Here is a 27,956-nt window from a genome sequence, read left to right on the forward strand (position 1 = left end):
ACCTTTAATCCCAGCACTTGGGAGGCAGAGCCAGGTGGATCTTGTAAGTTTGAGGCCAGCCTGGGCTACCAAGTGAGTTCCAGGAAAGGCACAAAGCTACACAGAGAAACCCTATCTCGAAAAACCATTAAAAAAAAAGAAAATATCAATTGTGTTGTAGATGGAGAATAATACACAAATGTACATTGGTCAAAGTATAGAGAATATTAGCCTCTGGAGGGCCCTGATCTAAAAGTGATACTTGTGTCACACATTGTAAACGAGGTCCTTACACACATTTAAAGCCAAAAGTCAGAGATTCCTGGGGGAGAAGAGGTCGAAGGAATGTCAGAGCTCGATTCAGTGGATGTCTGCAGTGAGACAGTAGGAATGTTAAGACTAGAACAGTGAAACATTGATAGAAATGTCAGTAGCATTTCATGCTTGAACACACTGTAGCTATTACTACCTGGACAACACTTACACAGGCTAAACCCCACCATACAATAAGCATGGTTGCATAAGGGCCTCACTATGTCTCACAATATGAAGGAGCTATTAGCAATTGATGGTTCCTGAGGGAGACAGTCAATCTGAGAGGCTTCCAGGTTCCAGTCAACTGTCTAACACCCCTACACATAGAGGGAGCACTAAATGTAATGAAGAAATAACAAAGGAAAAGCCCACCACGTTTGGAGAGTAAAGTGTTTTTAAGTGTAAGAAGCAATAGGTGAAGGAATGTGGGGATTTAAATCAAACATTTAACATTTGTGTAATAAATTCTCCCCAAATAAATATCATTTTACCTTGTTGGTTTTGTATACGTCCAAACTTGACTTGTTTTAGCAGTGATTACAGCTCATGCATCTAGCTGTTATAAAGGTTACAGAGGGTCAGCTTCCTACTGGGAAGGCATACTGAGGGATCAAGTGAGTGGACCCCTAGAAGGGCTCAGATGCTGAGGACTAGGAAGCCCTGGATCAGTATAACCTCAGGAAACAGACAGGGATGGCTTTGAAGAGATAAGATGCAGCCAGATTCACCTTGTATCCTTCACTTGGCTTTTCCATGAGAACAACAGAAGGACGGTAAACAGTAGTCTCTCTACCTTCCTTGACCCCTCTCCTACATCCATAGTGATCACAGCTGTTGTTGTTCCTGGTTATCCATCATTATGCAAGTTAAGGAAGAAGTGTAACAGTCACATGAACTTGGTGGGTAGAAAGTTACAACACAGCACATGCCTTCTATCACTGTGTCATTTAAAAATTTTTATTAATGTGTAAATGCCATATGCACATTGGAGAATGCCCTGGCCAGCAGGGTTTCAACAGGGGTGACCCACCTGTGGGAGTGAATGAAAGAAACAGGGGACACAACAGGAAAACAGCAAGACAGGATTCTGATCAAGCTGCAAATTTTATTTTCCTCCACAAGGCTTATATAGCATAGGAGGGGAGGGGGCAGGAAGAAGGGAAGGGGAAGTGACATGGAAGGGGTGCAGAATGTGGAAGACATACAGATCATGCAACTGTAGGATGTTGGCTAAGGTCACTGGTCAGGGCCCATTTGTTCTGTTGCTAGGCTACCTGACCATGGAATACTCTTTACATTCAGTTGTCATGGCACCTGACTGTGGAATGTTCTTATCTTTGGAAGCCTCTGGTTAGTAGACAGGTGTTACTGCTCTGGGGAATGGCAGTGGACTTATGACTTGTTCCCTGGCCAGCTAGTACTTTTCCATGGTTCATGTTTGGTTCCTGACATCTTGGTCCTTGACAGGAGAAAACACAGAGAAATGAATAAGTCTTTAGATTACATAGCGAAGAGAGTCTATACTTTTAGTTTTAATTTCCATCATAGATAATAACAAAGAAAGGCTGCTGTGTGGGAAGGTTCTGTTTTTTTAAAAATGTCTAAAATGTGATCAAGCAATATACCTTCAACAAAGGTCAGGTTTCTTACGTGTATGTGAGTCAATGTATTCTTCCTGCTTGGAGACTCTGTAGACCTAGTGTTTAATGTCCTCTGAACATAGAGAGATATTTCCTTATGAATGGAAATGACCATATATATATATATATATATATATATATATATATATATATGTTCTACAAGAGAATGGTTCTTTAGAGCTACAGTCTGTGGGGAAATCTTCTCAAGGGGCCAGTTTAAGTGAGAAGTAGCAGAGACACACTCTCAGTAATAAATACTGTAGCAGGGACTCACAAGCTCAGGAATAAATAATACAGCAAAGGCTCACACACTTAGGAGTAGATAGTATAGCAGAGACAGACACACACTTAGGAGTAATACTATAGCAGAAACATATACACTCAGGAATAAATAATCTTAGCTGGCCTTTCTCATTTCTCTGTTTAATTTTAAACCCTATTATTTTTAAAGTTAAAAAAATTTCTTATGTGAAAATTAACAAGACCTGAAAACTATAGTGTTGTGGAATGTTATTTTAACTAGGCAAATGTGCATTACATTTTTTATGCTGTGTAATATTACTTTTGCTGTGTAAAGGTGTGTTACATTTGTTTCTGTTGCCTCTGCTAAGAATGTAAAGATGTGTTGCATTTGTTTTACCTTGCCTGCCTAAGGCACCTGATTAGTCTAATTGAAAGCTGAATGGCCCACTAGTGGAAGCCCATGAATTGTGGACTGGTGGCTACGGATCCCCGGTGGGACTGGACTAGGCCCTCTGGATACGGAAGACAGTTGTTTGGCTCGAAATGTTTGGGGGGGCACCCAGGCAGGGGAATCAGGACCTGTCTCTGGTCTATGGGCAGGCTACTGGAATCCAGAGCCTGTGGTGTGACACCTTGCACAACCTTAGTGCAGTGGGAAGGGCATTGGACCTTCCTAGGCTCAGTGTGCTGGGCTCTGCTGACTCCCCATGGGAGACCTTGATTTGGGGGATGTGGGGATGTGGGGTGGCTTGAGAAAGAGGGCTGAGGGGTGGGAGGAGAGAGAAGGGGGGTCTGTGGATAGCATGTGGAGTGAGTAGAAAATTTCTAAATAAAGAAAAATTTTTAAAAAAAGCTGAATGGCCAATAACTAGGCGGGACAGGGATAGGTGAGGCTCTGAGGCAGAGAGAATAAATAGGAAGAGAAATTTAGGGTGGAGGAAAAGGTCAAGAGAACCAAGAGAGAGAGGGCCACACCAGGGCCAGAAGCCTGGCAACATTCAGACGGCCATGGAGACAGCAGGAAAGCAATAGATACAGAAAGATAAAGGGTAAAGAGCTCCAGGCAAAATGTACATAAAGAGACACAGGTTAAGTTATAAGAGCCAGCAAGAAACAAGCCTAAGGTAAGGCTGATCACTCATAACTAATAAGTGTCCATGCCATGATTTAGTAGTTTGTTGGTGGCCCAAGAAAAAGCCTGCTATACTACAGGGACCATGAACTTCTGTACAGTTACAACAGACATTCTGAACAGAATCTGAGGCATTCACATTGGATTTGACACTGTCTGCTATAAATATATTTCATGCACTTATACACTATGAAACTAAAATCCATGACAGAGTTGGAACCCAAAAAATCAGTTATCATATGTCCTTTTTCATGACCCATGTTCATTACCTGCTTTAAATCTTCCTCATCCCCTAATACTTAACCTTTATTCTCTTTTCTACTTTATATACTGAACACACATACACATCTCTGCACATAGATAGGTACTTATTTGCCATCTAGATTAAATATATGAGGGAGAAATGCAGTGTGTTTCTTTATATGATAGGGTAATGTCCTGTCCTGCATCTCGCTCTGTAGACCAGGCTGGCCTCGAATTCACAGAGATCCAACTGGCTCTGCCTCCCGAGTACACCACTATCACCCAGTCCTAGTACTCAATTTTAATCATTTGAAAATACAAGGGGGGGGTGGGGATTTAGCTCAGTGGTAGAGCACTTGCCTAGCAAGTGAAAGGCCCTAGGTTTGATCCTCAGCTCAAAAAAATTTTTTTAAATAAATAAATAAAGAGCTGGCCCCAGGGCCCAGTATAGCTTCTCTAACTTGCAAGCCACACAGCTAAGGGGCCTTCCAGCACAGAAAAAGTGGTCCTATACCTTAGAGCCACTGTGAGCTTGGGTATGGTCTCCATGGCTATGTAGGTTCCTGGTTGATTAGGGTTTCAGAAGGGTAAATATGTACAGAGTAAATCCTCTACTACCAACATGGTACCTCCTGCTCAGGAACCCCCTGCATCCACCACAGGGGTCCTCCCTGTCCTCCCTCACCTCAGGATGTGAGGACAACAAAGCCGCACAGGTTCCATTGTGTGCATTTGCACCAGGTTCTTTTAAATTAACTGGACACTCAATAGTGGTTCATCAAAGCCATGGGACCTCATGAGGAGAAGTATCTGAGATAACTAATTGTACCCCTGGAACTGTTCAGTATTAGCTTTTATTAGGATAACATGATAGAGAGTGAGTTTCAGGAGAGCATCCAATGTGCTAAAAGAGAAAGGTGACTAGGTATTGGACTGGATAAATATTTTAAAAGTTTGTCAGTTTGGGAACCATTTTAGGCTGAGGGATTAGTGTAAGAGAGGTATTGTGGAATAATCTTTTTGTACACTGTGAAGATGTGTCTTTGCCAAGGCACTTTCTGATTTGTTTACTAAAAAGCTAAGCAGCAACTTGGTGGTGGTGGTGGTGGTGGTGCATGCCTTTAATCCCAGCACTTGGGATGAAGAGCCAGGCAGATCTCTGTAAGTTCAAGGCCAGCCTGGACTACAAAGGAAACCTTGCTATGGGGTATTGAAGCAGAACTTGATGGCACTGTCTACATTGTACTACTTACATACACATAAAGGTGCAACATGTAGGTCAACATGTAGCTTTACAGAAGGGTTAAAGAGACCCATTCATAATGAAACATGCAGATGACGGCTAAGTTGTGCTGGAAACCAATGCTATATTCATGACAGAAACATAACAAAGTCCAGACAAAGGCTTTCTGTTCTTCAGACCACAGGGAAGGAAGATGGAGTTGATGCAATTCTTTGGGGTACCTATACTTCAAGCAGGTTCCTCAGGTTACATGCGCTTGATGTAGGATTTGCGATTTCCCACTCTATTTCTGTCTTACCTATTCATATCTCTTTTTGCTTGAAATCTCTGAGACTTGATAATCAAACCAAATGTTTCTATTCAGTATCCCCTAAAGATGCCATTTCCCCCATAGAGCAGGAAGTAAGTTTAAGAACAAGACACCCACATTCTGAAGAGGTGGCATTGTTTTTTATTTTTTCAATGGGTTATGGATATTTGTCATTGTTTAGGGTGGTTGCTTACAAGATGTTATTGGTAATGGTGAAAAAAAACCTGAACAAAGGAGAATAGATTCAGGGTTCTTGTTTTGAAAAAAAATGGGGATATAGAAATGATAGAATAAAAAGGGTAGATTATTGATCTACTCTGAAAAGAAAAATGGGAGATATAGATATAACAGGATACAGGGGTAGATTATTGAATCTACTTTTAAAAAGCTACCCCTTGTTTTAAATATTTTACATTGCTATGGATCTTTGTATAATGGTACAAATTTTAGATTATTTATGTTAGAACATACAATACATAATTCTCTACTCCTTTTTAAGATATTGTACCTATACCATTCATTGAAAAATGTAATGCAAATTTCTAGTCCTTGAAAGTTATTATTACCAACTAATTAGGATATAAAGAAAAGAAAGTTAGTAATTAGTCATGAAAATCAAACTTATAGTCATATTAGGTATGCTTTCAAGGTAAAACAGAGATATATTTTAGATAAAGAGATCACCTTTAAACCCTTCGGAGATCTACATAATATGGCATTTAAAATGTTTTAATAACATTTTTTTATGACTATAAGACATGTCTACTCCTGGCAACACCAATCTACTTCAAAAATGATGATGGGCATTGAAGAAACTGCACATGGAGTTAACTTTCATTGTGGCAAAAGTTAGCCACTGGAACAGAAAATGCCATTGCCTTGACTGTTGACAGTATGCTGTCCAAATTAGACAAGCAGGACACAAAAGAAAGGACTGCTGAACTTTGCAAAGACAAAGTAGGACAGTCCTTTAGAATATCCTACTTCACAGATAAGTCTGTCAGATATGCCAGGCCTATGGGCTGAAAATGGATTCCCCAATTTTGCAGAAGAATCTTGGGTGACTGTCCAGGCAGCCAGGTGTTTCCGTCATTTCTCACATTTTTTGGAAGTCACTTGCTTGCACTTCCTGCTTACTCAGGAAATATTATTTCCTTCTTGGGTCTCTGGTGGTGTTGGAGACTTTATAGTTATAGTTAAAGTTTTCCTTGTTACCAGATTCAGAAAAGAAATTCACTAAAGAGTTGTAAAGCATATAGGGTTGAGAGACATTAAAGGATAGTTTTGGTAATGCAAATTAGGACAGGTGATTTGGGTACAATCCTTTGGTACAAACCAAGATAGGATAGATAATGGCATATTTTCTCTGAATTTGTCAAATATAAATGGCATAGACATTGTAGATATAATTATTTTCTATACATATTTTGTATGATTATTGTATTCATTGTGTATAACTTTTCTTATATTAGTTATAACTTTTTATTTTAGACAAAAAAAAAGGGAAATGTAATATTTTGTTTTTACTGTGACAAATAAAGCTGGCCTGAAGTTCAGAGTGTAGAGCTAGCCACTACCTAACCATAGAAGTCTGTGGGTCTGTACAGGCAGGATATAGGAAGTGATATTCCTGGGTGGAGAGAGAAAGTGATAAGGTGGGACAGAGACAGGAGCTTGGCCCCTTTTCATTCAGATATTTCAGAGAGGTAAGAAGTCTCTGGTGGCTGGCTGCTTTTCTTCTCTGGTCTTTCAGCTTTTATCCCAATATCTGTCTCTAGGTTTTTGTTACTAAGACCAATTAGGATTTGAGCTATACTAGCTAGATGACTATTCTTCCCTTCTGGAATGGCAGGTGTCCACTCTTCTATGGCATGTTTTTAGCCATAGTCTTGTAAGCACTGTGGGATATGCAATTGTTTGAATTACAAAGTCAAGAGACTTTGGGCTCTGACTCTCTTCTGACTATTAGAGTCTAAGGGGACATAGAGAAATGGATTGCCTTCCCTACTAAGAGATTGAAGTAAAACTCCCAGAGGCTGCTAGGGTAGGCTTTATGGTGTATAATAAGGTATTTGATTGTCAAATTCCAATAAGATTATTTGATATATTTTTATTTTAGAAATAATAATTCTGTGTCTTGATTTTGAGAAACTTAAGTAAATTCAAGGCAGATGCCATGGATTTTAAAATACTGTCCCACAGGAATCCTTTCAGCCTTAGAGAAGAGGAAACTGATGAAATCTCTGCAGAGGGAATTCCAGCAATGGATAAAGGGTGAGGTGTCATTACACACCTGTGTTTGAGTCAGGGGCTGTGTCCCTCCACTTTGGGAAGTAACAGGGGTGTAAGTACATGGCACACTGGGAGCAAAATACACACCTGGAGTTGAGAAATGAACAAAAAAACAAAACCAGGGAACATTGTTAAAATTCTAGTAGAATGTGGGGGGCCCACCCCCACCTTTTTTCCCGAGGGTACTCTTGAAGTATGAGGGATAAGTGATTTAGATAGAAATATAGAGGGGAGACAGAGACAGACAGAAACACAGGATAGCTTCGGGAGCTCCTGGATCCTAATCTACCAGCTCTTTCTGTCTCTTCTGAAGTGCTATTTGTAGGAATGCCAAGGGGTGAAGCAAAAGGCCTCCCCCTAGCACAGTGAAGTACAGACCCTTCCAAACACCTGGTAACCACACACATGTTCAATCTATCCCCTTATGCAGCCCTGCTGGGTAAAGCAAGGTCAGATCTCACTAGGAAATCTCTGTGGACTCCCACAGGTCTCTCCTCTTAATACTTTCCTTTTTCTTTTTCTTTTATTTTCTTTTTTTTGGGGGGGGGGGAGGGGACAGGGTTTCTCTGTGTAGCTTTGCGCCTTTCCTGGATCTTGCTCTGTAGACCAGGCTGGCCTTGAACTCACAGAGATCCACCTGGCTCTGCCTCCCCAGTGCTGGGATTAAAGGCCTGTACCACCGCTGCCCGTTATTTTTTTAAAAGATTTATTTATTTATTTATTTATTTATTTATTTATTTATTTATTTATTCATTCATTCATTTATGTATACAGTGTTCTGTCTGCACATATCCCTACAGGCCAGAAGAGGGCACCAGATTTCATTACAGATGGTTGTGAGCCACCATGTGGTTGCTGGGAATTGAATTCAGGACCTTTAGAAGAGCAAGCGGTGTTCTTAACCTCTGAGCCATCTCTCCAGCCCTCCTCTTAATATTTTAATGTGTCCTTCAGACCCCTCAGATAGACTGGGTCTGTCTTAGGTCATCCTCCTTGATTATTTTTCCATTACCCATCATGGAGATATGCTTTCCATCAACCATACTCAGGCTTAGGTTTCAAGAAGAAAGTTGCCTGTCTCTGACCTCCAGCCTCTGGCAGGAGGGGGTACAGAGCATAACTCAGACTTCTGACTCAGAATCTTACAAGTAGTTTGAACATCCACAGTGATCCATAGGCTGCCACACTCTCCAGTAAAGGAGTAGAAGATGACCAAGATAGAATGTTCTTTTTTGAATGGGTCTTAAGATATCTGTAACAGCCTTCACTGTGCCAAGCCCCCTTTTAAATCAATAAACTCTTGATGTAAACCACATCAAATAAACTGCATCAAACTTAAAAGATTCCCTTAGGGTCACCAAACTCTGGTTCATTAATATCAACACAATTCTAGTATGAATATTACTATACATATTCACAACTAGCATGACTATTTATTATACATATTTACACTTTTTCCCCCCCTGAGACGGGGTTTCTCTGTGTAGCTTTTGGTGCCTGTCCTGGATCTCACTCTATAGACCAGGCTGGCCTTGAACTCACAGAGATCCACCTAGCTCTGCCTTCCGAGCATTTTTACACTTTTAACAAACTTACATTCTATAGGACTACTTTATAAACCTTAGCAAACATCTAGAAGAAATCTCTTAACTGAATTATTGTCACTATACATATTTACACTTTTCAAACTTACATTAAACATTTAGACTTACATTCAACATATACTTATTTATACTTTTTATAAACATATTCAAAAGAAAACTCTAAAGACCTATTTTACTAACTTATATTTATAAGGAAACTCTATTTTACAAACTTTAACACATATCTAGAAGAGATTTCTTAAAGGAACTATTTACCAAACTTATATTCAAGAGGAAACTCTATAGAATTATTTTGCAGACATCTATAAAGAATCTCTTAACAGAATTAACTTATATTCAAAAGCAAACTCTATTAGCAACAACTAGAAGAGGTTTCTTAACTGAACTATTAACAAGACAGAGAAGACACAAATCATTTCTAAAGTTCAGAATTTATAGTCAGCTTTGATATCATTCTGAAAGTTTTCTTGAGAGTTTGCAGTCAGAGCCTAATTCATCTAAGCTTGACTGAGGGTAAAATTCCCTCTTCTTAATTTTTAAAGCTACTTTTTAAGATTATCATGAGTGCTTTTAATAATGCCCATGTTTCCCTCTTGTAACTTAAGGACAACTCAATCCGGTAAGATATTTTTTTTCATGCCCAAAGCAGTTTCCCAGTGTAAGGATAGTTTTCCCAAAGATTGCAAAGTAACTTGTAAACCAACGGTATTAGCATTTTAATTACCTCCTTAGAGGCAAATTGTTTAACTGCTCTTAGTTCTCAAGAGGTAAGATTAAGCTATCTAACATTGCTTTGGAAAAAAAAAAACTGCACTTGGAGCTGAAAACCAAATTTGGGGGCTGAAATTTTGAGCTGAAAAACTACTTTTCCCATACTGCTTTTCTCTTTATCATCCTGTGGTTATGAATGATGTTACAGACTACATTTCCCAAGATGCATTTTGGGTATGCCATACCTCTGTTTCCATTTCCGTGGTTTGTTTTCATGCTTTTGCTTTTACCCCAAGAGGTTTTTGAATGAAGATTTCGCTCTTTTACCATGGGAGATTTATGTTTTCCTTGAGATGGTATTAATAGATGTATTTCCTGAGCCTGACATTGTCCCCAGAGCAGAGTCATGCCAACCTGCTCACATTCAGGTAGGCATTTTGGTGCCAGAAGCAAAAACGCCTAGGGGCTTGCTCCTCCACCTTACTGAGTTAGTGAAAGAAAATGAAGGCACTTAAAAGAAAGTCCTTTCAGAGAGATTTTTTGGGGAACTCAAGCCCTGCCTCTCTTATTGCAGGGAGGAATTCAAAGCCTCCACTGTTTCCGACATGCTAGCAAACCCCTCCCAGGTTCCACACTGCCTCTGTGGTGGCTCCATGCTTGGAGAAGGAAGCTGCCTCACTCAGCTTTCCACCTGCACTCTCTTGGGTGTAGGCTCTGGCCACAGGGGATTTTGCCTGCTATTTTTCTAATACTGGCTGGAATAAAACTAGCAAAGAGGATCTGGCATATTTCAAGAGGTTTTTGTTTTTTTCTCAGAGTAGTTACAGGTGATATTTTCTCATACTGATAGATGTTCTTTCCAGGTGAGTTAATTTTTTTTCCTTACAAAAAGAGAAAAAAATCTGAGAAAGAAAAGATCTGAACAGCTTTTAGTTTTTAGAGAAATATTACTAAGATTTTGCTAAGACCTCTGTTCTCCTTGGCTTCATGGCCAAATGGAACTAATTCTTATAGTACAATGTTTTCATATAGAGGCAGTGTCAGCAGAGTGAAAAGTTTTATTTCACTTGCACACACCTCAGGGAAATTTTTTTCCTCTGTCACTCAGGACTCAGAATTTAAGCTGTCCCCAAGCCAAAAGCTTCTATAGGAATCTTTTCCTGCCCTTTTGTATCATATTTGATATTTTTTCTGATTCTTCCCTAGGATTTTGTGTTTATAGCCCCATAGTTGGAAAATCAAGGACATAGTTTCTCTGTCTTGTGGCTTATCTTTGTTCTAAATTTTTTCTTAAACTATATTCCTAACCTAATATTTCTATATTCTACCTTGCTCTAAATTTTTCCTACACTACTTTCTTATAGATAGAAATTAAGAGATAGAGAAAAAGAAACCTAGATAGAAAGAAATATACACTGCAGTCTTAATTTTCAACGTTGGCATTCCAATGCCTAACTTGACTATTGAGAATAAAATTCTGTTGCCTTTATCAATTCCTTTTCAGCATGCCTTTCACCAGAGACATCCCCTTGTACCTCTTTCACCAAGTCCCTGGTTCTCTATTTCTGGAGCCATTTGTGGGGGATCTGCCCCCACCATTTTTGCCAAGGGTAATCTTGAGGAGTGAGGGATAAATGATTTAGATAGATATCTAGAGGGAGACAGAGACAGGCAGAAACACAGGATAGCCTTGAGAGGACCTCTTCTGTCTCTCCTAAAGGGATTTTTAAAGGAATGCCAAGGGGTGGAGCAAAAGACCTCCCCCTAGCACAGCCAAGTGCAGACTCCTGCAAACACCTGGTAACCATGCAGCCCTGCAAGGTAAAGCAAGCTCAGATCTCACTAGGAAACCTCTGTGAGCTCTGACAGTAGTGCCCTCTAAAAACTAAGGGTTTTTGTTTGTTTGTTTGTTTTTGGTTTTTTACATAGATTAACAACTGAAAGTTTCTAGGGACTAAGGACAGGTGACAAAGCCTGAGATGGATTATGGAGTTCTCTATAAGTGAATGTCAGAGAGTTGAACTTTAACTTTTTTCAGTGATTATACCATCTGTATCCCTGAGGAACCTTGTAGCATGAATCTTAAAAGATCTTATCAATAAAAACAAACTCAGGAGCCAGGTATTGGGGTGAACACTGAAAGATCAGAGAACCAGAACCAGCCACAGCTAACCTCACCTCACCAATTCCTCAGCTGATCCTGTTTCCTCAGACTGGAAGCCTCTGAGTCCTCATCCAAATGGATCTCAGCTGAACTGCTGCTAAAAGCCTAAAAGCTTAACAGTCCCTAGTTCCTGGTCATCACACCTTATGTACCTTTCTGCTTCCTGCCATCACTTCCTGGGATTAAAGACATGTCGCCATGTCTGTTTCCAGTGTGGCTTTGAACTTACAGAGATCCACATGGATCTCTGCCTCTCAAGTGATAACATTAAAGGCATGTGTGCCACCATTTTCTGGCCTCTATGTCTAATCCAGTGGCTGTTGTGTTCTCTGACACAAGATAAGTTTATTGGAGTGCACAATATATTGAACACAACATCTCCACAGAACCTCCTATACTATAGGGATTCCAATGTTCATAGGAAAACTGTTTAACAAGCTGTGGAGTTGGATCCATGTCTGGATCATGCTGAGTGTGAGTTCAGAGGAACATGGATTATTTTTTCAATGATAAATTTTTTATTCATCTTACTTACCAACCATAGATCCCCCTCTCTTCCCTCATTTCACCCCCCAGCCTTCCTCCCCAACCCAACCCCCATCCCCTCCTCTGACAAGGTAAAGCCTCCCATGGGGAGTCAGCAAAGCCTAGTATATTCAGTTGGAAAAGGTCCAAGACCCTCCCCCTGTGTCAAGGCTGTGTGAGGTGTCCCTCCATAGGTAGTGCTATCCAAAAAGCCAGCTCATGCACCAGGGATGGAACCTGATCCTACTGCCAGGGGGCCCCTTAAGCAGATCAAACTATACAACTGTCTCTCTTATGAAGAGGGCCTAGTCCACTTCCATTCAGGCTTCACAGGGGTTGGTCTAAATTTCATGAGTTTCCACTAGTTTGGTTTGGTTGTCTCTGTAGGTTTCCCTATCATGATCTTGATACCCCTTGCTCATAGAATCCCTCTTCTCTCTCTTCACCTGGACTCCTGGAGCTGGACCTGCTGCTGCTTGGCTGTGGATCTCTGCATCTGCTTCCATCAGTTACTGGATGAAGGCTCTATGATGACAGAGTATTCACCGATCTGATTACTAGGGTAAGCCAGTTCAGACAGCATCTCCACTATTGCTAATAGTCTAAGCTGGGGTCATCCTTGTGGATTCCATGAAATATTTCCCTAGCACCTGGTTTCTCCCTATCCCCATGATGTCTTCCTCTATCATAGTATCTTTTTCATTGATTTTCCACTCCATTCTTGTTCCAGCTCGACCATCCTGTTCCCTCATGTTCTCATCCCCCATCCCCTACCCTCTATTGCACCCCATGCTGTTTATTCATGATCTCTATTTCCCCTTCCTAAGATGATCCATGCATCATATCATCTGCAAATAGCAAAAGTATGACTTCTTCCTTTCCAAATTGTATCCCCTTGATCTCCTTTTGTTGTCTTATTGCTCTAGCTAGAACTTCCAGCACTATATTGAATAGATATGGGGAGAGTGAACAGCCTTGTCTTGTTCCTGATTTTAGTGTAATTGCTTTGAGTTTCTCTCCATTTAATTTGATGTTGGCTGCTGGCTTGCTATAAATTGCCTTTATTATGGTTAGGTATGTTCTTTGCATTCCTGATCTTTCCAAGACCTTTATCCTGAAGGGATGTTGGATTTTATTGAAGGCTTTTTCAGCATCTAATCATGTGGTTGTTTACTTTCAGTTTGTTTATATGGTGTTTATATGTTTATACATTGACAGATTTTCGTATGTTGAGCCATCTATGCATCCCTGGCATGAAGCATCCCAGAATGACTCTTTTCCCACCCAGAGAGTCATGGATTATTTATATGTAGGACTGCATATTACGGGAAAGCCTAAAGTATACTCAACTGCTCTACCATGTATGTTTTATTTATTTATATTGGCCATTTAGTGGTATTAAACCAATCAGAAGGTGCCTTGGCAAAGACAGATCTTCAGTGGACAAAAAGATTATCCCACACAGTATTGCTTTACCATTTTAAAATACAATTTAGTCAACATGACTTTTTAAAAGCGTTAAGCTTACTTTTTAATTCAGAGCATATGGATCAAAAATGACCTATAACCCTAAAAGTCTTGACTCACAGTCACACATCTCATATTGTGGATCTGGAGGTACATACCAGACTGACTCCCCATAGCTCTTTGAAATAAAAACAGTAGCCAGACAGTTATTAAGAAACCACATTTTTATACATTGTTAGTAAGTCTCCATGCCTTACAAGAGTAAGTTTCTGTTTCCTGAGCCTAATGACCCTCTAAAACATGTTTCAACCTATGCTAAACTTGTGGCCCCATGATGTTTGCTCATCGTTTGCCTTACAAACATAACCTGTGAAATGCTTGCACTTTTGCCTTATGGACATGTTTTTCCAGATACCTTGGACCATTTCCGAAGCCTCAATGGGGGTGGGAACTTCCAGGCCAATGCTGGGATGGCTATCCACTACAATTCCCCTCCCACATGATGTATTATTGAACTTCAGTCTTTTTTAAATCTCATCCTTTCTAACTGCCAATTATCTCGACATCTGTTTTCTATAACCCTAACCCTTCCCCATGAAGGGACCTCAAAGGACAATGAGGGAGTGCTCTCTGAAATACCGACTTTGGAAGAGAAAGCCAACCGGCCAGTTCCTGGTGCACCTGTAAAATGAAGCTTGCTTTAATCAGACATTCATGCAATTGGTTTTCCTCAGGCCTAATAGCTGTCCACCTAACTATGTTTGTTCCTCCCATACTCTACTGCAGGCAGCCAGACACAAATCCACGAAGAGTAAACATCATCACACAAGGAGTCCAGGAATTCCTTGCCCACACTTCTGGAAAATGTAGCTCATATCGCTGTGACATCACAGAAAAACACACAAGAAATTGCCTTCCAGCTTTTGGTTGGCACATGTGGGTCTTCCCCCAAGTTTGGCAAGAGTCCTGCCCTGCTCTACATTCCTGTTCCATCTCTCACATGGAGGTTGGTCCATGGTGTAGCACAGCCTGAGGCACTGTGTGTGGTATGGACCTGGGCTATGTGAGAGGGTGGAAGAAGCTGCCTTGGAGGTGCTGTGCTCAACTGGCTGGGTCACATGAGGTTGCAGGTCAGGGCTGGGGTGAGAGCAATAGGGACTGTGTCCTGAGTTATGCTTTAGGACACCGCATGCACCTCAAGTCTGGCTTGGGCTTCTGGGACAGGAGAGCTGCCTGGTAGCTCAGAGTAGATGATATAACAAAGTCCAGGATTGCAAACTAATGATGGTCAGCTGACTGCCTGCTCCTGAGGCAGAGCTGGGAGCTCAGTGAGCAGCTCTGGTGGGGAAGCATGCTTCTCTAGCTGAGCCATCTCACATGGACGCTGTCAGATTTCTCAGTATCTTTAGAGTAACCAGAGATTCTGACCCCTCCTGTACTCTGTAGCCGGCCTAGTGTAATGATCTTGAGGTCTTGATTGTGTTCATTTCTTCTGCCTGTAAAAAATTCAGGAAGGAAAACCCAAGACCCAACAGTTCACTGATAGGAAATTCTGAAATAGGGACAGATCTGTCAGAATCAGCTGCTATAGAAAAGCTTTGACTAGGGTGAGAGAACACACATTTGCAGACATATGGTAGGAAAGACCCAGTGCAAAGCAGAATGGGGACTAGGGAAGCTGAACCCAGTGTTACCTTGAGTGCTGGGTTTTCTTGACTCTTTGAAAGGTCCGCCATCCCTAATGTAGGGATGAGTAATTACAAAACAGTGCTGATGTCTTGCTTGTTCTGAAATGGTTGTGTCAACATATTCTGATCTGACCTTGAGCTTGTTGAGCTAGTCCAGGAACAGGGTGTCTAGGAACAGATGAAAAACTCTCATGGCCTTGGGTTCCAGTGCCAGGCTTTGTTGTCAGGTCAGCAGGGTAAGGAAGAACTCACAGACCTGTGTGTATTCATGTGATTTAAAGTAAACAGACCTGTGATAGAAAAGAAACTTCAGTCTACTCTATTGCACATCCCTGTCATCTCTGCATTTGTGAACGGGAGACGGGACCTCTGGTCCTCCCCTGCTTCATAGGAAATTCATGGGCAGCCAAGGCTACCCAGTCAGTGACAGAAAACGCTTGAACATACTTTATAGACATGAGAAATACTTTCTATGGTTCAAATCATGTTTCTGACAATGAGCACTATGATACAAATCCATGTAATAACACTTTATTGACATAAAAATGACATGTACTTAACATCTGAGGCCCATTCCATGAGTAATTAAAACTTTTTCCCCTATCATGATTTTGTTAGAGACATATATTTTGGTGAAGAAGAATTCCTCTTTGCATTGCTTAAATATTTCTCCCAATATGAAGCAAATACTTATTTTCTTGGATATTAATGTATTAGTTACTGTGATGACCTGATGCTGATTTCTTCTGGTTTCACTGATTTCTTCCAGTTTGCTCTTTTCATATCTAATCTGAGACTCCATTATTTCTTCATTTCCATTCTGCAGCTCTTGACTGATGTGGCTGCTGTGGTTACATCCCTGGGTCTTTTTCTGCAGCTGCAGCTGGGATGCCTTCCCCTGTCCTTACACCAGAGGTTCCAGTGTGTGCAGATGCTTCTTACAGTCAGCCAGAACAAAACCACTTCCTCCCTGTCCTTCACATGGGCACTGCCATGTCCAGCCAGTGAAGCAGACTGCTCATGTTGGTTCCTGCTCTTCCACAGGTCCAGTCCAGTTCTCCTTGTTGAGCAGTCCTGTCCCTTTCCTCCCAGGCTTCTTTCCTTGTGTTCTAATGTCAGTGTGAGGGAGGAGTTCCTTGTGTTTACAACTCATGCATGAACCTTGCTGTGTGAGACATGTCATATCTGGGACACTCTGGAGGGGAGGTGTGCTGGGTGAGGACATTCAGTTCCTGTCCATCGATCTATATGAGTATGTCAGAGGTCATGGAGAGACATTGCAAAAGATTTGAACAGGGGTCAAACATGTGCAAGGAATAGATCTGAGCAGCACAGATTTTCCTTTTCCTTTTTCTTTTCTTTTTTTTTCTTTTCTTTCTTTCTTTCTTTTTTTTTTTTTCTGGAGCTGAGGACTGAACCCAGGGCCTTACACTTGCTAGGCAAGCACTCTACCACTGAGCTAAATCCCCAACCCCAGATTTTCACTACATTGTCATATTTAGTTATATTGGTGCATGTGATAGTGTCCCCCATTGTCATTATCACATGCATTAACATATCAGTTACATATTTTGAGTTCAGAGGTGTGTCTGTTTGCCCTGTCTATTCTCTTAAAAACTGCATTCCATTGTTCTCTTTCTTCTCTGCAGGATCTATTTTAATAGAAGTCAGTCAGACCTATGTCAGTGGGTGTCCCAACCCTTGACTGGAGACACTCCATTTGCTGCTTCAAGAAACTCAGAAACATTATACAGACAATTAAAATTCACAAATACACCTAGACATCTAATGGACCCAGCAAGTGATATTTACTTTGAAACTAAATTCTCATTATATAATCCATGTTTCCCAAAAGGGACATTACATTTGGTCTCCTATGCTTTTTTCATGGTTCCAATTCCGTTCTCTGAGTCATAGTATTTCAAAATGTGGTAAGTTCAAACCAAAAGAATTAATGATTGCTGCATGCCACATTTATTGGGTAAAGAGCTGCGATAGAGGTCTAGGAGTTGCTATTTGATGATGTGTTTTAAGCACTACGTCATTTAATCAGTACATTGGCCGTTTTGAATGGAGGGTCACTACCGTTAAGTGACATTTGTGGAACAAACACAAGGGCATGGGAGTGGGATGATACAAGCAATGCTCAGGTAACATTAAAATCACAACATATGGACCAGAAAGCCTACAAGGCTAATATTTCTGTCAAAGGCTCCAGTCACACTCATACATCTCATGCTGTGGATCTGGAGGTGAACACCAGCCTGACTCCCCAGGGCCTGTCCTGCTCTCTCTGCTTCTTCCTCCCATACTTCACTGCAGGCAACCAGACTCAAATCCACTAGGGGAGAAACTCTAGGCCTGGGTTCCGGGAATTCTTTCGCCTAGACTTCTGGGAAATGTAGTATGTGGCACTGTGACATCACGAGGAGCCATCCAGGAAATACCAACCAGGCTTTTAGTCGACACACGTGCGTCTTCCTCAAAGTTCGGCTAGAGTTCTGCCCTGCTGTGCATTCCTGCTGCGTCTCTGACATGGAGGTTGGTCCAGGGTGCAGCGGAGCCTGAGGCACTGTGCAGCGAGCGGGGGTCCCTCCTGGAGGGAGCGGACCTGGGCTGGGTAGGAGGGCGGAAGAAACTGCCTTGGAGGTGCTGTGCTGAACTGGCTGGGTCACGTGAGGTTGCAGGTTAGGGCTGGGGAGGGGGCGATAGGGACTGTGCTTGAGTGATGGTTTCCTTAGGATGTCCCCTGCGGTCCAGGTCCAAATCCGGCTTGGTCTTCTGGGACAGGAGAGCTTCCCGGTATCGCGGAGTAGTTGATAGTGAAGTCCAGGATTGCAAACTAATGATGGTCAGCTGACTGCCTGCTCCTGAGGTGGAGCTGGGAGCTCAGTGAGCAGCTCTGGTGGGGAAGCATGCTTCTCTAGCTGAGCCATCTCACATGGACGCTGTCAGATTTCTCAGTGTCTGTAGAGCAAACGGGGTCTGGTCCGTCCTGAACTCTGTAGCCGCCTAGTGTAACGGTCTTGAGGTTTTGATCGCGGTCATTTTCTCTGCCGGTTAAATAAGCAAGAGAGGAAAATTTTGAGGCGAAACCTGAAAGGCCATTGTAAGTTAAACGAGCCCCCCCCCCCATTAGCTCTGCTAATTGTAGATTCAGTAGAAAATACTGCACTCTGCCCCCACGACCTATACCAGAAAGTTAGCCCACCAAGCTGTGCTAACAGGAAGCTTGCAGGATAATCGCCTGGTTGTGCTTGAAGATAATTGCTTAAGAAGAATGCTTGCAAAATAACCCCTTGTGAGATAAGCTTGGAATTCATTTACCCACACTCTGGCCTCCAGATGTCTACATTCTGGATGACCCCGCTCCCCCGCCCTGATAGAACCACCTCATAAAAGGCCTGCCAGCCTTAGACTGGGGTCTAGGCTTGACTACAGGACAGTCTTAGGAAGGCATTTTCTGAATTGTTTCTTTCTTCTAGTGTCAAGTTGACAGGAGAACTCTCCAGCTCAATGCATCTTGGTATTTATATTATTCATGGTTTTAATTACATTAAAGTGTGCTTTCATTCACTGATCTTTATTGCAGGAAATGCTGTCCTTCTGGGATGTGGCCATTGAGTTCTCTGCAGAAGAGAGGGAATGCCTGGATCCTGCTCAGTGGAATTTGTATAGGGATGTGATGTTGGAGAATTACAGCAACCTTGTGTTCCTTGGTGAGGATCATCCATAGTGAATTCTTATTTCACCATCAACATGTAGCTTCCTCACTTTGTATGGTGTCTCATGGGAGCATTTCAACAGCCAGTTTCATATCCTTTGTTTTCAGAAAATAAGGGAGATTGCTGTATTAAAAATCATTTCAGGACTGGTGAGATGGCTCAGTTGTTAAGAGCACTGATTGCTCTTCTAGAGGATTCGGGTTCAATTTCCAGCATGCATTTGGCAGCTTACAACTAACTGTAATCCCCAAATCTCACATCCTCATGTGTTCTATTTTGATTGTGTTTTGACAAATAAAGCCTGCTTGGAATCAGAGGGTGGTGCTAGCCACTAGCTGGTCTTAGAGGCTCAGAGGCTTGTATAAAGATGGACCAGAAGTGATAAGTTGGGACTGAGACTGGATCTGAGCCCTTTTGCATCAAGGAACCGAGTATGTAGGAAGTCACTATGTCTGCTCCCCTGGGTCTCTGATCTTTCAGGTTTTTCTCCCAATATCTTACTTCAATTTTTTTATTAATAAAGATTCACTTGATTAACACTTTATCCACATACAAACAAAAACTGCAGGTAAAACACAAATGTGTATATAAAATTTAAAATTAAAAAAATATATCATTTCACTGTTTTTCTCTTTTTGTGTTTAACATTTCTGTGTTGTATATGTTTCCTTCACTCTAGTGGGACTCGTAGAAATTCAATGGCATGAGACCTCAAGTACACTTGTTAATCAAAGTGTTTCACTATTCAGTTTTAATGATTTTTTTCTTTTAAATGAAACTCAGAATTTCTTCATGTAGTGTAATGATCCTGTCAGAAAACATTCAAGGAACTGACTGTCTGCAATCATTTATTTCATCATCTCTTTCCTTATAAGCATGAACTGGAAGGCACATGTCAATTCCAAGTAAAAGAACACATAAACAATCTTGTTCCTTCTTTTTCTATAAACAGGTCTTGCTGGGTCTAAGCCACACCTGGTGACATTTTTGGAGCAAAGAGCAGAATCTTCAGATGTGAAGAGACAAGCAGCAGGCAGCATGCAGCGAGGTGTGTAGGAATGAGGGGTTTGGGGGAGGAGTTGAGGTCCAAATTTCCCACAGAAAGGCAGGCTTTCCCAATACCCTGGGACACGATACTGTGGGAATCATTCTTTAGGTCCCTCCTTCATGTCTTTGTTTTCAGAGCTCATCTCTGAGAAGTTTATGATGGTTTAAGTCTGTTTTTTATTTCTTTTCTTCTTTATTAAAAATTTCCTATTCATTTTACATGCCAACCACAAATTCCCCTCACCTCCCTCCACCCATTCTCCAGCCTTCTCCCCCATACCAACTCCCGTTCCCACCTCCTCCAAGCCAAGGCCTCCTGTGGGGAATCAGCAGAGCCTGGTACACTCTGTTCAGGCAGGTTCACGCCCCTCCTCCTGGACCAAGGCTGTGTAAAGCATCCTTACATAGGCAGTGGGCTCCCAGCTCTACTCTCTGAAGCTTGGAAATTCCACAACTACTACTCAATCGCTGTGCTTCTATTTAAAGTGACTTCCAAGGTTTTTCTTTTTGTTGATTCTTTTTTGTAGTATAAGACTCAGAGAAAGAGAACTCAGTGCTGGTCAGACTGAGAGTTATTTATTAGCAGGGGTTAAGAGTAGATTTGCCAGAAAGATCTCAGTACCAAAGTGAGCGTGATTGGGTTTATTAAGCCAAACCAACAATTCCATTACAGAGAGGCAGGAGGGGCAGAAGGTTCAACAGTTCTGTTGATTGTAACAATTTGGAGATGGGGAGCAGTTTAATAAAACTCTGACAATCTGAGTCCCTTCGGACATTTTATTCCTCACTGATCTTAGGGAAGAGTCAAAGCATTAATAGTGTAGAAGGGGATGTATTAGGCCATTAGAAGCTGTTTTGTTTTTGTTTTTGTTTTTGTTTTTTTAACCACCAGTAGGTACAGCAGGGCCTGACCATCAGACCTAGGAAGACGAGGACAGGATGAGCTATAGGGCCTTGCACTGTTGATTCAGGGATGCCCATGAAACTAGTTCTGGGTACAGTGATTGTGTGCCTCTCTTTCATGCCCGCTAGTAGATGTAGGCCTATCACTGTGTTGTAAGGCTGCATGCTTTTTCGAAGTTTCTTTGTCATTTTTTCAAGTTAATATATTTTTGGTATATTAGGTCTAACTGTTATTTGGACATGTTTCCCGTCACAACTTGTTAGAGAAATTAGAAATGTTTATGTATAAATCTGATGTTCCCAGATACATCAGAGCTATCTAGTTTTGTTTCAGATCCAGTCAGGATAGCCACTGTCACTAGCTCTATAGCAAGCATCATGGCTAACATTACCATGAGTCCAACGGGATGAAGAGATCTTGTGGTCCCTTCTTCTCCAGGTCCTCTGTTGATTCTCAGACTTCCTCCAACTGTATATTTTCATTTACCCCCAGATTTGTAATGGGAGCATGGCTTAGGAGTGTAGGTGGTTTTTTTGTCAGGATCATGATCAGCTTTGTCCACCAGCCATCCCAATAACAACTCAGGGACTTAGTATTAATTATAAATGCTCAGCTGATTGCTTAGGCTTATTATTACCTAGCTCTTACATTTGAAATGAACTCATATGTCTTATTTATACTCTGCCATGTGGTGGTACCTTTAACACTAACGGTTGTCAAGTAAGCATTACAGTTACAATATCCAGTCCATTTGTATCTGGCAAATTTAGAGAAAATATTTTATTATCTGCTGTAATTAGATTTTTCCTACCTGGCCCAGTCAGGACAAATCTCTCTTACCCGCCAGTCCCATAGTCACTCAGACCCAACCAAGAAAGCACACAGAAACTTACATTGTTTACAAACTGTATGGCTGTGGCAGGCTGCTTGTTATCTACTTCTTCTCTCTTAAATTTACCCATTTCTGTTAGTCTATACTTTGCCACATGGATTGTGGCTTACCGGTGTCTTTACATGTTGCTTTTTATGGCGGAGGCTGGCAGTGTCTCCCTCCAGTCTTCTACTTCCCAGAATTCTCTACTCTCTTGTCCCGCCTATACTTCCGGCCTGGCCACTGGCCAATCAGAACTTTATTTACACAGAGCGATATCCACAACAATCTGCCTTATCTTTGTGAGTCAAAAAAGTTTTATATCTAATTTACCTTTCATCATAACTAAGGAAATTTTTAAGTCTAATCATTTAGTTTTTAACTTGATCAAAGACTCTAGAAGGGTGAAATGTTTCCTAATGACAGGGACATCTGGCTGCCTGGACAGTCACTCAAAGATTTTCTGTAATGTTGGGGCATTTATTTTTGGCCTACAGGCCTAGAATATCTGACAGACAGTTGAGAAACAGGGAGTTTTGAAGGACTGTGCTACCTTGTCTTGGCAAAGGTTGGCAGTCGCTTTCTTTATGTCCTGCTGGTCCAGTTTGGACAGTATACTGTCAGCAATTGAGGCAAGGGCAATTCATTTGTCCAAATGGCTAGCTTTTTCCATAAAGAAAGTAAACTCCATATGGAGTTTCCTCAATGTCCATCATCTTCTTTGAAGTAAATTGGTGCTGTCAGGAACAGACATGTTTTTCTATCTAGAAAACCTTGTTATTCAGACATCTTTTTTTTCTTTTTTTCTGGGTTCTTTTTTATTTTATTTTATAATTTAATTTAAATTCACATATCAGCCATGGATTCCCCTGTCCTCCTCCCTTCCCCCACCCCCTTCCTTCCAGTCCACCCTCCATTCCCATCTCCTCCAGGGAGAAGACTCCCCTGGGGATTCAGCTCAACCTGGTAGATTCAGTCCAGGCAGGTCCCGTCCCCTCCTCCCAGGCTGAGCAAAGTGTCCCCACATTAGCCCCAGGTTCCAAACAGCCAGCTCATACACTAAGGACAGGTCCCGGTCCCACTGGTGCCTCCCAAACAGTTCAAGCTATACAACTGACTCACTTATCCAGAGGGCCTGATCCAGGTGGGGGCTCCTCAACTATTGGTTCATAGTTCATGTGTTTCCATTCGTTTGGCTATTTGTCCCTGTGCTTTGCCCAATCCTGGTCTCAACAATTCTCGCTTATACAATTCCTCCTCTTTCTCGCCAATTGGACTCCTGGAGCTCCACCTGGGGCCTGGCCGAGGATCTCTGCATCCACTTCCCTCAGCCATTGGATGAGATTTCTAGCATGACAGTTAGGGTGTTTGGCCATCCTACCACCAGAGTAGGTCAGTTCAGGCTTCCACTCGACCATTGCCAGTAGTCTATTGTGGAGATATCTTTGTGGATTTCTGTGGAGGATAAAAATGTTATATTTAAACGAAGGCTCTAATTCACACAGTCACAATTAACTTTCTCTTTTTCGCGGCTTGGTTACTTTATAATTTTAGGGTTGTCTGGCCATATAACATCTCTATTGTTTGATGGGTTTATTTCTCTTAGTAAAATGCCCTTACAACTTCCTTAGCTATTAAACTTTGAATAATATGCTATTATGCCTAGGTTCTTTTTGGTCATGCCCTTATTCTAGGAAAAGTATAGATTATTTCTACCTACAATATTTTCCCATTTATTCTTAGTGTCTATAGGTTTTGAAATGCTTCAATATGTATGAGTAAATGTTTCCTTTTAAAAAGATAAGCATTGTCAGTATGAGGAATATTTCCTAGCCTTTGTTCTTATCTCAACTTTTGCTCAACAGGAACAGAACCCAATGATTATACCATTTACAACAAGGCCATTGACTGTAACTCACTAATTATGCAAAGCCAGAGAATTCATACAAGGGAGAAACCCTACAAGTGTGAAGAATGTGGAAAGGGCCTAAGTTCTCATAAAGCACTTTCCATACATAAGAGACTTCATACTGGCGAAAAGTCTTATATGTGTAGAGAATGTCATAAAACCTTCAATACTCGCTCATCACTTTTTATACACCAGAAAAATCATACTGATGAGAAATCCTACAAGTGTGGAGAATGTGGCAGATTATTTTATTATCCTTCAATGCTGAAGCAACATCAAAGAATTCATTCTGGAGAGAAACCCTACAAGTGTGAAGAATGTGGCAAAGCTTTTTGTGATCCTTCATTCCTGAAGCATCATCAAAGAATTCATTCTGGAGAGAAACCCTACAAGTGTGAAGAATGTGGCAAAGCTTTTTGTTATCCTTCATTCCTGAAGCATCATCAAAGAATTCATTCTGAAGAGAATCCATGCAAGTGTAAAGAGTGTGGCAAAAGGTTTTCCCATTATGCATCCCTTCAGAGACATCGTAGAATTCATAATGGAAAGAGATCATACAAGTGTAATGAATGTCACAAAACCTTTCTTTATCACTCAGGACTTAAGGACCACAAGGTATTTCATACAGGAGAGAAACCATACAAGTGTGAAAAGTGTGGCAAATGTGTTTGCTCAGCTTCATCCCTTAGACGACATCAAATTATTCACTATGAAGTCAACCCTTACAAGTGTGAAGAGTGTGGCAGACGTTTTAACTCATATTCATCACTTAGAGGACATCAAATTATCCATTCTGAAGTAAATCCTTATACGTGTTTGCAGTGTGGCAAACGATATTCCTGTTCTAGGAATCTTCAGGAACATCAAACACTTCATACTGGAGAGAAACCCTACAAGTGTGAAGAATGTGGTAAAGCCTTTCGTTATCACTCAGGCTTTAGGAGACACAAGACGGTTCATACTGGAGAGAAACCCTTCAAGTGTGAAGAATGTCACAAAGCCTTTTATTATGTCTCAAGCCTTAGGAGACACAAGAGGGTTCATACTGGGGAGAAACACTTCAAGTGTGAAGAATATCACAAAGCCTTTTAGTATCTCTCAGGCCTTAAGAAACATGAGAGAGTTCATACTGAAGAGAAACCCTAAAAGTGTGAAGAGTGTGAAAGATGTTTTTTTTTTCATCATTATCCCTTAGACAACATAAAAAAGAAAAGGAAATTCATTCTGAAGACAATCCCTAAAAGTGTGGGGAATGTGACAAAAACTTTGTTAATCTTTATATCCTTTCTCAACACATGATATAGTTCATATGAGAGAGAAATCCTACCAATGTCCTAAAAAGTTTACTTCTTCGACTCTTAAAATACATCAAATGGTTCATTCTGACTACAAACTCCATGAGTATGTGAAGTGTGGTAAAATATTTACTAACAATTCTCATCTTATTCAACTCAAAGGATTCCATAATAAAGAATATTAATTATTTTGAATGTTAACATGAACACCTAACTTCCAATAGCAAAAATGCTAAGAACGTCATCAGAGAACAGTAGAGACTTCTCTTGGCTGTAACCTCCAACAGTTTGTTCAAGCAATGTGTTTGAAACTTGCCTTGATTCATGAGTCTCTTTCTTCTGTAACTATAAATGTTCCATAAAAACTTTACCATGCATGTCCATTGGGTGCCTGGAGTCTGAGATCTAGGCTGTGGCATAGTTATTGTTTATTTTCCCAGTGGAGTCATCGAAGCTCCTGTAATATCTCCCCTTGGTGTGTAAGAATCTCTGTCTCTCTGAGCTAGTAGGTGTTCACAAGTATTTGGCTCCTGAATCCTTATTGGTAAAATAAAAGCATAATGACTTAGTTAAAACTACACGAAATCTCTTCCAGTCTAAGGCCTCAGCAGCAAGGCAGCAGCTACAGCTGAAGAAATAAAGTCATCAGCTGAGGCAGAGATAATCTCAGGTGCACATGCTGTGCCTTAGATAAAAAACTACAGTGCCTGTAGAGCAATAATGGCAGGAAAGTTGTGAGAAGAACCAATTATTTTCTGATTGGATTTAATGCTTATTCCACAAACAGTAACCAATGTGATATTAATTTGGTGATATATTTTTGCCTGGCTAGGGGGTAAGCCCTAGGGAAAATTTAATGCTGTTATTCTAGTAAGTGGATAATAACTAAATGAACTCTAGTTCTCATCTTTATTTCAGAGAGTCATGATCCCACATTCTCCTATTTATCCCTGCAGTGGTATTGTATTCCTCGAAATATTGTGCACGCTGATATCTGGTGTCAGAGAAGAGGACGGCCACAATATTAAACATAGAGGTTAGGCAGTGGTAGCACACTTTAATCCCAGCAGAGCCAGGTGGATCTCTGTGAATTCAAGGTCACTTTGGAAACAGCCAGGCATGGTGACTCACGCCTTTAATCCCAGAAAGTGAGCCTTTAATCCCAGGGAGTGACTGCAGAAAGGCAAAGAAATATAAGGTGTGAAGACCAGAAACTAGCAGCATTTGGCTGGTTAAGCTTTTAGGCGTTTAGCAGCAATTCAGCTGAGATTCATTTGGATAAGGACTCAGAGGCTTCCAGCCTGAGGAAACAGGATCAGCTGAGGAATTGGCGAGGTGAGGTAGCTGTGGCTTGTTCTGCTTCTCTGATCTTCCAGCATTCACCCCAATACCTGGCCCCAGGTTTGATTTTATTAATAAGACCATTTAAGATTCCTGCTACATTAAATGCCATATGCGCATTAGAGAAAACAAATGAATAACCCTCTAGATTACATGACAAAGAGAGTCTATGCTTCCATCATCGATAATAACAAAGAAAGGCTGCTGTGTGGGAAGGTTCTGTCTTTTAAAATTGTGTAAGGTGTAGTCAGCAATACACCTTGAACAAAAGTCAGGTTTGTTATGTGTATGTGAATCAATGTTTTCTTCCTGCTTGACGTCTCTGTAGACCTAGTTATTAATTTCCTCAGAACACAGAGGGATATTTCCTTATGAATGGAAATGACCTTAATGGATATACATTTGTTCTACAAGAGAATGATTTCTTAGAGCTACAGTCTGTGGGGAAAGCTTCTCTAGGGAAGAAGGCTCATGTAAGAAATATAACAAAGACATAATCTCAGGAGTAAATAGTTTAGCAGAGACAAGCACAGGAGTTAATAATATTGCAAAGGCTCACACACTTAGGAGTAGATAGTACAGCAGAGACAGACACAGCCAGAAGTAAATAGTACAGCAGAAACATGTACACTCAGTAGCTAATAGTAAAGCAGAGACACCATCCTCAGGAGTAAATACTGTAGTCAAAGCATACTCTCAGAATTAAATAGTTTGGCAGGGACTCATAATCTCAGCTAGTATTTCTCATTTCTCTCTTTAATTTTAAATCCTATTATTTTGAAAGTAAAAAATTTCATATGTGAAAATTAACAATACCTGAAAACTACAGTGTTGTGGAATGTTATTTTGAGTAGGCAAAGATGTGTTACATCTGGTTATGGTGTGGACTATTGCTTTAACTGTGTAAAGGTGTGTTACTTGTTTCTGCTTCCTTTGTTAACCATGTAAAGATGTGTTGCATTTGTTTCACCTGCCTGCCTAAGGCACTTGATTGGTCTAATAAAAAGCCAAATGGCCAATTCCTAGGTAGGAGAGGGATAGGTGAGACTCACAGGCAGAGAGTATAAATAGGAACAGAAATCTAAGATGGAGGAAAAGGAGAAGAGAACAAAGCAGAGGGGAACACCCCAGGACCAGAAGCCAGGCAGCTTCCAGAGCCATGGAGACCTCGGAAAAGCAAGATATACAGAAAAGTGGGTAAAGAGCTACGAGGCAAAATGTACATGAAGAAAAACAAGTTAAGTTATATGAGCTAGCCAGAAACAAGCCTGAGCTAAGGCTGAGCATTCATAACTAATAAGTCTCCAT

General features: G+C 41.0%; 2 protein-coding genes across 3 annotated transcripts in view; both read left to right on the forward strand.

The window, feature by feature from the left end:
• The window catches only part of LOC118596079 (zinc finger protein 99-like), an 87,411-nt gene that overhangs the window by 34,891 nt on the left and 24,564 nt on the right, over positions 1-27,956 (forward strand). The window lies entirely within an intron of this gene.
• LOC118596080 (zinc finger protein 58-like) lies at positions 17,837-26,321 on the forward strand. Of its 2 annotated transcripts, none has more exons than XM_036206805.1 (4): positions 17,837-18,097; positions 19,149-19,275; positions 20,234-20,329; positions 23,969-26,321. In XM_036206805.1, exons 1-4 carry the CDS (start codon positions 17,963-17,965, stop codon positions 25,102-25,104), a joined length of 1,494 nt encoding a protein of 497 aa, XP_036062698.1. In that variant the 5' UTR covers positions 17,837-17,962; the 3' UTR covers positions 25,105-26,321. The 2 variants fall into 2 exon arrangements, with proteins under 2 accessions (XP_036062698.1, XP_036062699.1); XM_036206806.1 differs by lacking the exon at positions 17,837-18,097 and adding an exon at positions 18,131-18,665.

Source organism: Onychomys torridus, chromosome 15 (assembly GCF_903995425.1).
Source record: "Onychomys torridus chromosome 15, mOncTor1.1, whole genome shotgun sequence".
Taxonomy (NCBI): Eukaryota; Metazoa; Chordata; class Mammalia; order Rodentia; family Cricetidae; genus Onychomys; species Onychomys torridus.

Coding starts and splice junctions, on each gene's coding strand:
- LOC118596080 (XM_036206805.1), top strand. CDS start 17,963: ATGTGGCACTGTGACATCACGAGGAGCCATCCAGGAAATACCAACCAG. Junction 18,098..19,148: donor GCTGCGTCTCTGACATGGAG/GTTGGTCCAGGG, acceptor TCTTTATTGCAG/GAAATGCTGTCCTTCTGGGA. Junction 19,276..20,233: donor CAGCAACCTTGTGTTCCTTG/GTGAGGATCATC, acceptor TTCTATAAACAG/GTCTTGCTGGGTCTAAGCCA.